Source organism: Thamnophis elegans, chromosome 15, assembly GCF_009769535.1.
Source record: "Thamnophis elegans isolate rThaEle1 chromosome 15, rThaEle1.pri, whole genome shotgun sequence".
Lineage (NCBI taxonomy): Eukaryota > Metazoa > Chordata > Lepidosauria > Squamata > Colubridae > Thamnophis > Thamnophis elegans.
Window position 1 is genome coordinate 29,113,137 of NC_045555.1, and position 17,076 is coordinate 29,130,212.

Consider the following 17,076-nt stretch of genomic DNA (forward strand, 5'->3'; position numbering starts at 1 on the left):
AATTCCATATTGTGTTATCAAAAACATTTTAGTAAATTTGCAGGGTATGGTTAAGTATCTGAAAGTGGTCATTGCTTCTTTAAATAAATATATAATTATTTGCATGCTACAGATGCCCTGCATTTCTGTGTGAAAATAAAATGAGAGCAAGAGATCTATAACATTGGATTAATAAAGCAATGTACATTAATGGATTTCAGAGCTGTTTTACCAAAGATTTCACACTTGATTATTATTTCTGTTTCCTTTTCCAATGGGTATTTATCTATCTTTTAGGAAATTATGTTTACCATATTACCTATATTTAATGGAATAATTAGTTTCTTATTTTATATATGAGTTTCACATCCCTGAAAAAGGGATACGGCGGCTCAGTGGTTAAGACGCTGAGCTTGTCGATCAGAAAGGTTGGCAGTTCGGTGGTTCGAATCCCTAGTGCCGTGAAATGGAGTGAACTCCCATTACTTGTCCCAGCTTCTGCTGACCTAGCAGTGTCGAAAGATGGTAAAAATGCAAATAGAAAAATAGGAACCACTTTGGTGGGAAGGTAACAGTGTTCTATGTGCCTTCAGCGTATAGTCATGTCGGCCACAGAGATGTCTTTGGACAGTGCTGGCTCTTCGAAACAGAGATGAGCACCGCCCCTAGAATCAGGAATGACTAGCACATTTGTGCGAGGGGAACCTTTACCTTATCCCTGAAAACTGCTTTCAAATCAAATTATATTCTTTGATAATATTGTTGGTTCTTTTATGTTTGGGGAAACTAATGGTCCTCAAGCAAGGAAACAAAGTATAGTCCTGATTCTTGCATCTTATCCACTATTCTGTGAATATTACATCTTCTGTGAACTATTTTGTTTAGCTGCACAATATATATATATATATATATATATATATATATATATATATATATATATATATATATATATATATATTAAAGTTGCATTTATTTAAAAATAGGAATTGCACATCATTGAATTAACATTATTTCCCAGTCATAGTAATAGAAACTAGCAGTTCCCCATTAAAATCCATTGCTGCATTTATTTATTTTGCTATGTTCTATTAAAGACCACTAAAACGTTTGCCTATTTTCCATTCCACATATTCACAGAGAGCACAGAAAGAATTAAACCATGCAAGCTGAATTCCCATGTCGGTGTTCTCTAATTTTCCTGCCCCCCCCACCCCCGTGTATACATAGTGTAAACTAAGACAGCTAAACAATATATTTAATATGTATTTAATAATAATAATCAGGTAACCAGGCTTCACTATTGCATGAAGGAGATCTCTGTACAGAATACAAGGACTCCTTTAACATTAAACATGGGTAAAGTTAAAAAGGACTATCCTGTTCCTGCCTCGTGTGTTCAGTAGAACATTAGAGAATGGGTATTAGCACTTCTACTTACTGCGTTATTGTTGTTTTTTCAATATCCCACTCATTATAAATATTTCTTTAGGCATTAAATATGAACCACACTATGGTTCTTTGTTAATTGTTTTAGCAAAAAAATGATGCGCCTGATATTCTACATGTCATAATTTTGCGGTTGGGGGGAGGAAGAATGTCTCTGCTGTTCTCAAAATTCCTAAATTAACAAGATAGATTACTCTAAAACCACTTCCCCATTGACTGCCCTCACTTAAGAAGTTGTGGGGGTTTGTTTCCATTGTTTGTCTGATTCTCTTTGGATGCTTTTTAGAACTGGATCAGAGAGAATATGCTTAAAGAAGGGTGAGCTGAAGGTCATTGGAAAAAATAACTAAGAGAGAATTTATACTCGGTGTAATCCTCAGTGACAAATGTCTGTAGAGATTCTCGATCGTCCAGGTCATGAGTGTTCAAAGGTGCTTTTCAAAATGTTTGACTTTTGGTTTGCCTTTTGAAAAGCACCTTTGGGACCTCAGTGACAAAGTGGACGTAGCCTTTTCTTCTCCATGTGGAGAACTCATAATGTTCCTCCTGATCCCATTCACAGCCCATTTATGTAAGCAAGACAGAAGAGGGTTTTTCTTTTTCCCTATCTCAGCTTTGCTTTCGCTAAAGTCTTCATTTTTTTAAAAAAGAAAGAAAACGGGCCTCAAGCGCCTTGCCAGAATATTCAGGCAACAATGATGCGCAATTGATGGGTTCTTGTCCATCTTGATGGTCCTTCACTTTCAAGGATTTTGCCCTTCCTAGATCCTCATGATATAATAAGAAATATAGGCTGAGGTAGTCCACCATTGCTTCTTGTTTTCTTCCATATTACTCAGTTACTCTAATATTTCTGAGCTAAGCTCATCTTAATATGTTCAAGCTAAGAGGAATGTTGTTACTTGTTCTGACCAGTTTGAAACCTCAAAACATATTTGGCCCTAAAATTAATCAAAGGGATGGGCTCTCCTAGAACTCCTGGCTAATGATGATACAGACATTATGTGGTGGTTGAATTCCAACTCTAAATGTTTGTCTTCCATATTGTCCTGAACCCCAGTCACTTCAGTGGAGTCTGTTAGTTTGCCTGTAACCTTTCAATAAAATACAAATAAACCCCCTGCAAGATTTTTATATCTTTTTAGCGCAAATTGTCAGATTTCATAATTTATTGCTACTTGCTGACAGATAACTGTGACTGTAATAGAATTACGTATTTAAGCCATCTGAGGATAAGTGGAATAATTGTTCTTTATCTGTAACCTTTTGTAGTTTAAATCCAGATTTTATAATTAGTCGTTTCTTAAATGCCTTTTGTGACTTGGACTTGTCTAAGACACTGAGTTTCCCCAGTATTTTTGCCCATTTGACCTGGACCGCCAGCTCCACTTCCATTGTGAGATTTAATGGAAAAGGGAAGCCTGGTGTTGGGAGAACTCACTTCCTTTGGAATAAGATGCCCCCTGAGGAAATTATGGCTTTCCCCCTCATGGCTTGCAAAACGTTACTGACGTTACTGACCTCTGGGAATTGATCACTACAAAATTCCCAACATACCAAATCATGTATTATTAATGTCCATTTTATTAGAAAAGGCATTATTTGATTGTATTTTTTTATTAACCTAGTTTTCTTTATTTAATAATTTATGCAGCAGTCCAAAACATTAGTACTTTAGCCAAATTCCAATTCAGATCAGAAAAAAACATTTTCTCTTGCAGCAAATACATATTTCTCATCATTTCTTCTTGAAATTTAGTTCACGGAGTGTGATATTTAATGTAGCCAATGGTGTGTGCTGCTCAGAGCTCCTGAAAAAACGATCTAATTCTAATGCAGTACATTCCCAAGAGAAAATACTGCAAGTGAAATAGGACAAACTTAAGTGCCTGCATGTTAACAGGAGTCTTGTTTGTTTACCCAAAAGCACTTAAAGTTTATGCATTGTATTTGTAATACTTTCTGATAAACTTCAGATTGAAATTCCAGTAAAATAACTTTGTATTCCCAAAGCTGTCTAAGCTTTTGGCACATAAAAGCCATACTGCATGCCTTCCAGTAATGAAAAAAGCACATTTATCTTGTACTCAACATAACTCTAAATGCAATTGCAAATCTTTGCAAAAATTAAAAGGCTGCTTGGAAGCTTCAAAAGATTATGCTTATAATCAACATGGAATAAAAACACTGAAGATATCGTGGTACCAAAGGCAAAGTGTCAGCAAAAAGAAGTTACAGTTATCTAGAAGTACAATTGTTAATGTATGTGTGAAATTTAAAATGTCTTCATGTACAATAGCTCTTAAAAGAGGATAACATAATGGAGAACATTATTCAAATAAGAATTATCACTGCCAAGATTTTATCTCTAGGGGTCTGTAGGTGAGTATGTTTCTCCTACTTTGCTCTAGAAGGCTTAATGTGGTGCAACAGGGAAAGGAAGTTATCTCAGATTATGTGGTAGGAAATGGAGGTGCAAATAGGTATATAACAGGATTTCTTCTAAGCAAAATTGGGAAGTTGTTGCAGGAATAAGTATTAGTAGATTCTGAAAAAGGAAGAGAAAAGTGGTATGATTTGGGTCAATGGGCTAAACCATAACTTGGATCTTGAATTAATCTTTACTTTATTGTCATTGTACATATATGCCCAGTTTACACATACAACGAAATTCACATAACACCCAGAGACCAGGCCCAACACACATAACAATCCTCAAACACACCCAAACCAATTCCCCGCCCCTAAACCACCCAAGCATCCACACAACAGACCAAGTAGTGCTGTCCAATAGCTCACTGATGGTGGCCCTTTAGTTCATTGTTGAGTGCAATTATCTGTGGGATAAAAGCTATTCAGAAGACAGTGTGGTCCTAGTTTTAATTGTTCTGTATCTTCTGCCAGAAGGCAACAGTCTAAAAAGATTGTAAGCACGATGGGAAGAGTCTCTGAGAATGTCATGCAACTTCTTCAAACAGCAAGATGCGAAGATGTCATCCAGGGCTGGTAGCTGGTGCCCGGTGATATTCTGGGCAGTTTTAATGATTCTCTGTAGAGCTTTTTTGTCTGCTGCAGAACTGCTCCCGTACCATGTAAGAATGCCATATGTCAGGACACTTTCAATAGTGCTGGGATAGTAGGACAGAAGTAGATGCTGAGGTAGATTTATCTTCCTTAGCATTCTCAGGAAGTATAGCCTCTTCTGTGCCTTCTTCACAAACATGTTAGCCTTCATGGTCCATGAGAGGTCCTCTGAGATATAAATGTCCAGAAATTTAAAACTACCAACCTTCTCCACCTCCTCGCCATTTATGTACAATGGTAAATGTACATCTCTCTTCCTCCTGAAGTCAATTATAATATGGCACAGGACAGATTTAGGGAAGAAAACATCATCCCCCTCATCATTGCTTCATTGTAGAATAATTTATGTCTCTACACAGTTCTTAATGAATAATCTTTCTTTTTCCTCTGCCATCTTGGTATTTCTCCTATTTTTCTCCTTGATTTCTCACACAGGACAAGAAACGCAGGAACAGAGAAGCTCATAAAATCTAGTTTTATCAAATGAGATCTCTATTCCATCTACTTTCCATTCATACCCAGTACCTCCTTGTTGGCATATATGTCATCTGATCAGTCCTGTCTGGCCCCTGTTTGCAATTCTCTTTCATAAGTATTTGTCTTTCTATACAAGTATTACAGAAAATGGAGTGATAGAATCATAGGGCTGGAAGGGACCTTGGAGGTCTTCTAGTCTAACTCTCTACCCAAGGCAGAAGCCCAGACAAATCGTTGTTCAATCTTTTCTTGAAGATTTCCTGCAACGCAGCACCCACAACTCTGAGAGGCAAGCTGTTTCATTGTAATTGTTCTCACTATCAGGAAGTTTCTCCTTAGTTCCGCTTGGATCTTCTTCTGAGGAGCAGAGCTTCTACTTCTTGTTTGCTGGCATTCTGTTTTAGTTACATTTCTGTTTCCATTTTTTATACTTGTCCTTCTTGCCCCTCAGTTTGTCAGAGAGCTCTTTGTGCAATCATGCTGGTCTCATCTGGTATCTCTTATTTTTCTTTCTCTGGGGTATTGGGTTTTTTTAGAGGCTTTTGGTATTTTTCTCCAGAGTTTCCCATGCATCCTGATCTGTTTTTCCTTCTAGGATTTCCATCCATGGAATCCTTCCTAATATTTGTCTTTGTTGAAGTCAGCTCTCATTAGTCTGATTTCATTCAGTTGTCAGTGCTTGCTTTATAATTAATTCTAATATGACACACTCACTTTCCTCCAAAGTTCCTTTCCAACATCTGCTCCCTCAGTCATTTCATCTATGTTAGTTAGGTTTAAGTCCAATACAGCTGACCCTCTAGTTCCCACCTCCACCTGCTAGCTGACAAAGTTGTCAACTACGCACACCAGAAACTTATTCAATATCCTACTCACTGCAGGGTTTGTTTCCCAGCTGGTTTCCAGATAGTTGAAGTTCCCCATTACTACAGTGGTGTGTTTCCTGCACACCTCAGCTAACTGGTTAATAAAATTAGTTAAAATTAGTAAGAACTATTTTATAGAGTAGTGGCTAAATGTAAAATGCTGAATGGATCTTTTTCACATGGTCTCATGTGCTTTCAAGATCTGTGTATAGGTTTGCATTTATCTTGGAATTATAAAACAAACTCATAATTGTCACCACAGATACCTTCTCGCTCATTCCAATAATCAAGCCTACCTCATTTGAGTGAGATGATACATGATTGCTATATACCTGTCAGGAACTAGTTACTTGAATGTAGAAGATTCAAAATTCCTTAGGTCAAATATTAGTGTTCATGAATCAATACAATAAAAACATTTTTATAGGTAGATATTGAATAAAATACTTTTTGATAGACATTGTATCATCTTAATAATTTGTTGGTAAACAACCCTCCCAACAATTGGACACAATTTGAAAACCAATGGCCCTCTGATTTCAGCCTCTCCTGTGTCACACTGGCTACATCATTTGCCATTTTGCTATGCTTGGAATTTTTTATATCCGGGTTTCTAATACTATAATATAACTGCTGACTGTCATGAGCTCATATTTGTGGCATTTGGTTCCTTTCTTAAAGGAACATGATTGGCAGCAGGGCTCTGCTGATGCATAAGTGCCAACATTTTCTTTGCTTCTCTTCTCATCTCTTCTTTCCTTCTCTTTCCTCCTTTCAATGGTGTGTCCAGAAAAGGAAGTCAAGCTCCAGCGTGCATTTGATGGTGAGCTCCTCCCATAAACTGCCTGTAATCCTGTTTAACCACCATTCTCATGCCATGCACGTCCAGCTTGTGCTCATCACCTCACATAGCATGTTTGGGCAAGGGGAGGCGGTTGGTTGAATGGAGAGACATCTTGCACTTCCAAAAGCTCATGTTCCCACAAAAAGTGGGTACTGAGCAAGAAACAGTCTCCCACATGCTATTACTCTGCCTGCTCTTTGGTGTCAAGGTTGTTTTGTTGCAGAAATGCTGTAATGGGCAGTGCTACTTGAAACATCCTTATTGGTAAATTGCCCTGCTCCAGTTTGAACAGTCTTTTCTGGTATGTGGGTGTAACACTATTGGAAGTTCACAGCTATCATCCACTACTCTTCCAAGAATTTTAAACAAACATCTCGTGGAATTCAACCATTCTCATATCTCTCTTCTTCTTCTTCTTCTTTCCCATCAAATTTCAAAATTATAAGGTTGGCATTAATGCAAACTTTAGTTGGCATTAATCAAAGTCCATCATTCTTCCCATTCATTTTTTCTTCATATGAATGTGTATTTTCCCTGGGATGTGTTGGATACGTAATACAATCAGATGTGAAGAGACACATCTTTTATTCTATGTCATTTTTGATGCTAAAGCCCTTGCCTCTTTGAGGCTCAATTTGGATGAAATCAACATTGTTGCTTTGTATTATCTGAGTATTTTGGATCCTTGCAAGATAGCAGGTATTTTAAAAGCAAGCCACATCCAACAGTGGACTATTTCAAGAGAAAATCATTCTCAGTCTGTATTTATCACCCATTACTTAGTGACGGCAAAGCAAAGTACCTTTTATTGATAAAGATTTTTTTTTTGTGATCTTGTGTGATTATTTTAATCTCTCTTTTTTCTTATGCACCTTTCTGATATATTAGAAATGTCAGATATGTCTGATATGACACAATACCTGATGTTGAAGCATAAATGACATGTGGGGTTAGCATTTAACTAAACACCCTCCTTGCACAAAGGCAAGACAGGGGACAGTATTATAATTCCTAATTGGTCTTTACTTTAGAGATTCAGCCCTTGAGAATGATTCTCAGTTCCTAAAATATTTGATGTCTTTACTGTAAGAAGTGCTAATAATTTTTCTCACTCTCAACATCAGAATAGAAAAAAAATATGGTTAAAGGTGAATTCAAGAATGAAAACACATTGTTTTAAAGGAACTAGTATCATAAAGTTCAAAATGAAAACTCTGTCATTAAGAATGCAAACTCATTAAGAAAGGGTCTGGTAGCCGATTTTCAGGCTAACAATTTTTATGAGCCTTGAGTAAAACTAATAATTTTAGAAATGCTATCAAAGTTTAAATTTTGGTTGCATCCCTTTCCCTAGTATTGTATTGTGAGTCCCATCTTAACTATTTAACACTACCGCACTTGCTGGCTTTTGTCAGTTTGTAATGCCTAGGTGTGGCCATGAGTAATGCAGTCACTAAGTGATCAAGAAATATGGTCACAAAATCAAGCCACAGTAGTCCTTCCAGAGTCCAGTGTAGCCTGTAACAAATGCAACTAGCAAAGGGAGAAGCTGGTTGCTGTTTTTATTTCAAGATTTATATGGCTGAACGAGCTCTTTGAGCATGCACACTTACCTTTCATCAAGGTTATAAGCAAAAACTTGAAATCTTATTTTTCATCCTTCACCTCTTAGGGGTCACTTTCCAAGGGACTAGAGCAGCTTTGGTTTTAACGTTTGTCCTACAGCCGCATCACCAGTAGAATATCTAGATTGTTCTCCAAACCTAGAAGGCTGAATCTCAATCAGTGGCTCCAAAATGCGCATCAAAGTTATGATAAGGTGGTGCTATCGGATAGTTGGCAAAGAGATTATTTGCTGTACCCTTCTTACTCCTTGGCCCAACTCTTGTCTATCTATGTAATTTATTCATAAAAGAATTCCAGGACCGCATGTGGGTTCCTTTCGGAGGATTCTACTCCTTTAAAAAAAAAAGATTACTAACCATATTTGTAACTTGTAGTTAGAAACAAGTGGATGGACTCTGGGCAACTTTTTCTTTCAGGGACTGAGTCTTTTTATTTTTTTGTTTATCTGATTTATATAGCCTCCCATCTCATAAGCCTGTGACTAAGCCACATACAACAAAGCTAACAATTTTAGCAGATAATTTTCTATATCAGACAGGGGATTCTAATTGAACAGCCTATGACATGGCATTTCAGGACAAGATTTGAAGGCTTTATGTGTTCATTATAGGCAAATTACTAGCCCAAGGCTGGATGAAATACAGAGCATTTACTCTCCATCTGTTTAAAGAGAGGCAGTGCTATCCTGAACTGCATTCATCTGCCTTTTCTTTGTCATGGAAGGGTACTTAATGGCTTGTTTTGCTAAATGCCTGACAGAGAATATGAGCAGCATATTTTATGTTCCTTTTATTGGCACTAACTAAATCTAACTAAACTAAATATTAGAAACTGCCCATGATAAACATACCTGACAAGGCAGACTGTTCTATCCTTTCCTACCAGATCTTTCTAATATGACAGAGGAATTGAGAACAAATGACATAAATATTGGTGACACTCACAATTTTTGACAGTGACAGTACAATCTTGGTAGAAATACAGCCATCAAAAGTAAGTTGCATTGTGCACAATATCTTGCACCATGCTATCTAGTTTTATTATGAAATGTCTGCAAGAAAACAACCAAGCTCAGAGAGCACCAAGGACCCCACAAAAGTATCTTCTATCACATTTTATAAGATTTATTCCATCTGATAGCAGTGAGTCGTAGTGGCATCAGCTATAACAGTTGAGTTGTTCAGATGGAATCCTGGCCATATTTTTAATCTTTTAGTGACAGCTCACCAATAAAGTGTATTTGGGAGACCTTTATGACTTGATGCAACTGAGCATTGCATGCTTTAAGGGATTAAGATGCTTAGACATTAAAATTAATTAAGATGTTCTACTAGCTTCACACAGAGATGATCCCATTTCACACTTTCACTGTCTACTTTGTGTTTCAACTAAAACCTTGAAGGCACAAAGGGCATGTATTTAGATGAAAAGAATTCTATGTCCAGGAATTTATTCTGAGTACCAGGAATGCATAGAATTCATAGCCATTTTGACAGGCACACTCAAAAAGTTTTGATGAGCTGTTCATTACATATTTGGGGTAAGTTGAAACCTACTTTTTCCTGTTAAATGTTTGGGTGACAGAATAATTTGCCAATCTATTGCAAATCATCTAGAGATCTGTTGCTAGAGTCACAGTTACTATGCAATAAACCAGCAGGTTGCAGTTTAAATAGGATATGAATAGTTACCTTTAATCTTCTTGCTTATAGGTTTCCTAAATAGGAACTTCTCGGTACTTAAAAAAAATCATCTTACAGCCAGAAACGTCTTAAAGACGTTGATCTTTCGGCAGCTATTACTTTCTACCAGGAGGTTTGAATTAAGGATACAGTCTTGTAAATTACATATATTTCACAAGAGTAGGATATACAGCAATCAGGCCAGTGGTGGGTTCCGCTGGGTATGGCCCGGTATGGCCATACCAATAATAACTGGGATCAGTGGCCACCATACCAGTACAGTTGCTCATTTGGCCAACTCACCCGCCTGCATTCCATACCTGTTTTTAAAGCAACCGGCCAATTGTGCATGCACGCACAGCTTGCGGCGCCTGCGCGACCTCTGACAAGCAGCTGGGTGTTGCAGGAGCAGTGGAGTGCGCATGTGTGTGCAGCATGCCTGTATGACCAGGATGCCCAGCCCCATGCGCAGCATACCGGTAGCAACGGGGAGAGGAACCCACCACTGAATCAGGCATCAGTTTTGTGCCCAATGGTAAAAATATCAATAGGATGAGAATGCTAAATGGATTCTCAGACTTTCTCTCCTTATAATGATAGGGGAATCTTTTCTGGCCCTATGCTGTTGGCATTACTGCCTAGCATTCATGTTTATGATCAATTGCTGTATCGGTAGTCTTTGACTTGCAACCAGAATTGAGCCCAACATTTCTGTTGCTAAGCAACCTGGTCGTTAAATGAGTTTCGCCCCATTTTATTACCTTTCCTGCCACCATTAAGTGAATCTCTGCGGTTGTTAAGTTAATAACATGATTGTTAAAACAAATCTGGTTTCCTCATTGACTTTGTTTGTCAGAAGGTCACAAAAGATGACCATTTGGACCCCAGGACACTGCAGCCATCATAAATGTTCCAGTTGCCAAGCGCCTGAATTTTGATCACATGACATGGGGATAATGCAGCAGTCATAAGTCACTTTTCAGTGCTGTCTTAACTTCAAACTTCACTAAATGAATGGCTGTAAGTCAAAGACTACCAAAATCTGTTACTCACCCTGAGGTTGATTTCTTGTCTGCTGCCGTTAAAATGGTTATCTGATAGTTGCTTCAAAGACAGATAGATGTCTGCCTGCCCCATTTCTGCTCTAAGCAATATATAAATATTTTATGTGATTTGATTGTGGTACTAATGAAAGCATTCATACCATCTTTGTTTACTAATGTTCAATACTATTACCTAATGTTAAAACTTAATTAGATCTCACATTTCAGTTCATGCAGGTTTATGAGGAGGAAAATGCTCTAGACCAGTGGTGTCAAACTCACATCGTCATGGCAGCATCACATGACATATTGGCCAGTGTGTGACTCATCCGGCTCGTGGGCCAAGTGTTTGACTGCTTTAGACATAGCAGAGCTCACATTCATGTAGAAATCCACAATGCTTGAAATGGTGCAAAGACAGTAAGATTTTCCCAGGTAAACATACCCATTAGGTACCCAACATTTCCAATCATTCCTTGTAAATTTTTCTTTCAAGCTCCTTGCCATTCTAGCATCTCTCATCTGGACTCACTATTTTTTAGATATGGTGGGATCAATGCAGAATAGAGACTGTTTTGCATGCAGTCATGCTTTTTAAACACCCAAGCTTACCTTGATTTTTTTTCTTTTTACATTTATTTTCCAATACTCTCTAAGCCAAGAAATGGAGGGTGCTACTTTATTGAGATTAGAGAAGGAAGAGGCAGCCTTCTAGCTAAGCAAGGGATGCTGGGTTAGATTGCAGAATTTTATTTTGGATAGGGGGGCATAAAGTGATATAGGATGCCTGTGTTCATAGACACATTTGTTCCTTCATTCATTCTGTATAGAAAGATTCCCTTTCAGATCAGTTTGGAGGTATGCAGTGGTGGGTTCCGGCCGGTACGGCCTGGTATGGCTGTACCTGTAGTAGCCGGAAGCAGCTGACAGCATACCGGTATGGTGGCCGGTTTGGCCCACTTGCCCATCCTCATTCTATACCTGTTTTTAAAGCAATCAGCCAATTGCGCACACATGCACAGTGTGTGGCGCCTGCGCAACCTCCAACAAGCAGCTGGGTGTCACAAGGGCGGTGGAGTGTGCATGCGTGCACAGTGCGCGTGCACGAATAGGATGCCCGGCCCTGTGAGTAGCATACCGATAGCGACGGGGAGAGGAACCCACCACTGGAGGTATGCAATGTAGCTCACTTATCATATGAAAACCTTCCACGGGGCTCATTCTCTCCTACATCTCTCCAGACCCTTCCACATTTTGAAGGTTTTCCCGAATGCAGGCAAAAAAAAAAAATGGATCTCCTTTTTATATCTGTGCCAGGGATTCTGACACATTGTGATGCCACATCTTCTAAAGGTGATAAATGAATTTCTATGGAAATCATCCCTATTCACGGTTAATGTTACAGGGAAAATAAATCTGGCATTTGCTTTTAATAATTAGATTTTAATTTGTGTATCCTGTGAAACAAAGCTAGAACTTAGAGTTTATGAAACAAACTATTAAAAATACTATTAACATAATGAAGTTTGCTAACATACATTTCTACAGACATTTCAGAGACAACTGATGCATTATCATTTACCATTTCAGCAGAGTTGCAAGGAATATTTTCACAAGAAGCTGAATGCAACTATTTGTAGTCAATGTCCAATCAAATCTTTTGTTACATCGAAGACCTGAAAAAGTGACCCGTATCAGTAAATCATCTACATCAGTTAATAGATTGTTGCATGATCAGTAGATGTTAATATAACTTGCAGGGAAAAAATAGTTTTGTTCAGTCCCGTTGTGCTAACTCTCCCCTCCAAATATTTGAAATACATTAAATATATTAAAGCTGTAATCAAAGCAAATTATAAAAACATTATCAATGTAACAATGGATTTTAATGGATAGAGTAGTCCAGGATGACTGGGTCAAGGAACGGCTTAAGGTCTCAGATCATACCCAGTCCCTGGTCTTTGGGAGCTTGTACTCAGAATAGGTTGTGATCAAGTCCACAGGTGGTAGAGCATACTTTTTGAGAAGTTGTGATGCATTCCAAAATAGGTGATAATGGTAAAAAAGTATACAAAGATATCAATATTTAAAAATAGCACAAATTTGTAAACTTATTCAAGCACACACACATGCACACTATTGCACTTTATATTCTTCCTAAGCCCTGTCATTGTTATGTACGTCCATTAAAGTAGCAGCAATTGCAATAACAACAGGCTATAGTAGTAGGACTGGATTTTGTGATGAAGAGAGAAGTAACAACATGCAACACAATTTTTTTAAAAAATACAGAAGATGTGAACAGAACCAGCAAATTGTTGGATGGAGCATTTGGTCAACAAACTGGCATTTCTACAGATCAGGGCCAATCCAATATCATCACTACTCCTGATTAACCTCATTAGCATTTTCTAGGTTTGGTTCTTCAAGGGGAGGCAGGTATTTGGAAAGGTTGCAGATTTGAGAGGTCAGGTCCCATGCATCCTCTGTCCTCCCTGTTCCTTTCGTAATACTGCAGCAACAAATGTGTTTATTTTCTATAGGTAGTTCTTGCTTAACAATCATTTGCTTAGAGACCATTCAAAATTATGACAGTGTTGAACAAATGTTAATTACGACTAGTCCTTGAGGCTGTGGCCATTGTAGTGCTGTCAAATCAAAATGCTGGTGCTTGGTTGCCCGCCTGATTGTGCAACTGCCCCCACTCGTTTAATCTTCAGCCATGGGCCCCTTCCCCCTGCCAACCTTCACTGTCTTCTTCCTCTGGTCCTGCTGAAGCACGCCTGGCTGGGGTCCTTCCTTGCTTTTAGTAGTGGAGTGCAGGGCAGCCAAAAGGGCAGAGATGGTGGGGGGAGGGAGATAAGTGGGGGAGTTGAAGCAGAGGCAAGCAAGGCAAAGCGGGAGAACCTCATTTGGGGAAGGGAAGAGGCAAACAGGATGGAGCCATCAGTTTGTGCAGGGAAGGAGAAGCAGGCATTAATGCCTCACCAACAGCTCCAATGAGGAACTGGTGTTGTTAAGCAGTATGGCCGCATGCCGTTTCGCCTAATGACTGTTTCCTCCGGGGTGAAAATTCTGATTCTAATGATGGGTGTTTAAGTGAGGACTAACTGTAGAGGGCATTGTTTTTTCTGTTTTACATTATTACTATTCATAGCACTGCTCTTAAATATTTGAGAAATTCATAACAATATTGTTTTTTATGTCACTGTATTTGAAAAGCTTTACAGTGGGGAGTTGGCCTTGGTACCTCTTGAAATGTACAGTTGCAAAGAAGAAGATCTGGAAGAACCTTGATTCTGTCACAGCACACACATCCCAGTCCCCCCAAAAGAGCACGATGCTTTTTTGCCCATTACATTTTACTTAGAGGGTGTTATTTTGTCATGCATTTATTATAGGTATTGTAAGGAGATGTTTGTGATTCCTGTAGTCCAGCCCTCGATGGGGCTAGAACCACTTAGTTCTACTGAATGCAACAGGCTTTCGGGCTGGTTATAGGCTGGTGCAATGCAAATTTGTTCTGTAACTTTCCGCTGAGCAATGAAATCTCCTTTTTCGGTATTAAGTCTTGCAGGTGAACCTGAAGGTGCCTTGGCTCACTTGCTAACTTCTTACAAAGTGCACATCTGGATCTGCCCAGCTGACTGCGCTTCATCTAAATATGTTCCTTTTTCTTAATTCCTTCACCCATTGTTTGATTTAAGTCTGCCTGGGGCACTCATTTTCCTCCATAGACTTTGAGCCAACCGTCATTTTCCATCTCCTGCTCCTTCCTATTCCCCATCCTGTCTAACTTTCTGGCATGATCTGTGGGAGGTGATAAATAAAGTTGTGCTTGTTGTCGTCCTCCAGCTCTCTTCTCTCCTAGGGTTGATTTGGGAAGGGACTGAACTGATTTTTAGCAATCAATGTCATGCTGTTATGATTACTGCCCAAGGGGGGCAGAGCTAAAACTAAACCATCTGTTTTTCTGTCTTAGCCACAGACCAACAACAAAGCCAGTGTAGTAAGCCCAGCAAAAGAAACGCCCCCAGTGCAGATGTCCATGGTATCTTTCCCAACCGTTTCTTTCTCCTTGTTTCATTTTTGGTCCTTCCCCTTGGCCAGAATGCTGCCTGTGTTGCTCTTTTGTTTTGGCTTAGTTCTGTCTGCACGCCCAACCATTATCCCAACTTCCTTGCCAGTTGGAGGTACAAAGTGCTCGGTGTCTGTACGTGGGTCCTGCAGCTTGGCCAGACCGAAGAAGGCGGAAGCAGAGTGACCATCAGTATCCAGTCTCCAAGGAAGGAAGGAATGGAAAACTCTTCTGTGATCTGATTTGCACAGAGTTTTTCGCTACTCCCCACTAACACTCTTGCCGAGGGCCACCCATTCCGTAAGGCAGTGGAAAGGCCCTTCTGCTGGTTGTCCTTAAAAATTGAGTGATAGCTTTATGCAGGGTCTGATGGGGAAACGTGAGAGCATTATGGCCCCGAGTCATACTGCTGACGAGGGGGCACCCGAGGGTCCCAGGGGAACAAAACTGGATAAGGACAAGCCTCTCCATAATAATTAGGAATGAGGGCCAGTGTAAGAAGTTAGTAGGATTCTTAGAGACTGGATAGTTGCTTTTCATTCTCTGTAATGCTTTTTCCCCTCTTGGGATATTTCATAATTTGATTTCCCACACACACACAGTGTGTCCCATAATGCACTGGCTTTAAAAGAGTTGCTTTTAAGTTACTTAGCTGTCTTCTCTTTGCCTTGAAGTCATCCCATCTTGGCAACTCCATTTGAATCTGACGTGAGATTTTGCCTATTTTCTGTGTAGTTCTCTGCTGTAGCATATATGGGTGCCTTTGTTGCCCATTGCTTGGGAAATTATGAATGTCCCTGTAGAGAGAGAAATAATGCCAGAAAGCTCTGTGGGGAAGAGATGGAGACAAAGCCACATGTTGTGCCTCTTTATTCTGAGCAAAATTTTAAGTGGACATTTTCTTTTATTTAATGAATTACAACACTTTGCCCAAACTTTTTTCTTGGTAGCTGTAATGAGCTTTCAGATAAAATGTATAGATTTTTAGAATATGGAGAAATACATGTGGCTTTGTCTCCTAGAAAATGTAGGTGTTAGTGGGTCTTTTTGAAGAATTTTTGGGTTCTCCCAGGGAGTGGTCTGTGTATATCTGTTATCCGCTCATACCATCCTCAAGATAGAAATCTTTGCTTTGTTCTTGTTTGTTATTTTGCTTTCCCAACAGATACTGCACAGAGAAGGAAACATGCTTTGAACTAGAATCTGATTCTTTATTTCTATCCTCTTTCAATTAGGAACCACAAACTACGGTTGTCCACAATGCTAATGATGGCATAAAGGTAAGGTGAAGTTCACAAAAGACCTCCGTAATTCCAAACTGGCCTCTTCCTTATCCTTTGAAGTTGCATGTGTTATATAGGATTTACATCGGCCAAAGTCATACTTAATAACTTGTATAAACCTGCTAGAAGAGATGTTCATCAAGTTTTCCCTGAGCCCTATGCTGCCTAACTGCCTTACTTCATTTATTAGATAGCTGACATTCAAAAAATCCATTTTATTTTTAAATATACCTATATTTATGGATGATTTGAACATTTCATTCAGAGATTTCTCCTTGTCGTTTTTGATACAGAAAATATAACACAAACAAATACAAAACTTATTGAACATTTTCTTATACTGCATTCTGATGCGTATCACAAAAGTGATGCAAAATACAACTTTTCCTACAAATTACAAATTAGGTAAGGTGTTTCTCATCATATGCAGTTTCAATATAACTTCTCTTCCTGACCATGTTTTCTTTTATTATTGTAAGCTTTCTTTTAATTGTGAACTTTGTTCCATTTGAGCCTGAGAGTTATCCCATATTTATAGTAATAGCTTGTAGTAGCTTGTGGTAGCTTTTTTTAAAAGAAATCAAAATCTAAGATTACAGAAAACACTCCATAATTTATCTGTAATTTAAACAATACTGTGGCTTGGAGATGTTGAGAGGCCAGTGTAA

The 17,076-nt window shown here is 38.8% G+C and overlaps 1 protein-coding gene across 1 annotated transcript in view; it reads left to right on the top strand.

Annotated features, from left to right (window-relative positions):
- CAMK2G (calcium/calmodulin dependent protein kinase II gamma) overlaps nucleotides 1-17,076 on the top strand; it is a 191,774-nt gene that overhangs the window by 155,640 nt on the left and 19,058 nt on the right. The window contains 2 exon segments of the mRNA XM_032231649.1: nucleotides 15,030-15,098; nucleotides 16,361-16,405. Coding sequence (XP_032087540.1) covers nucleotides 15,030-15,098; nucleotides 16,361-16,405 — 114 coding nt within the window.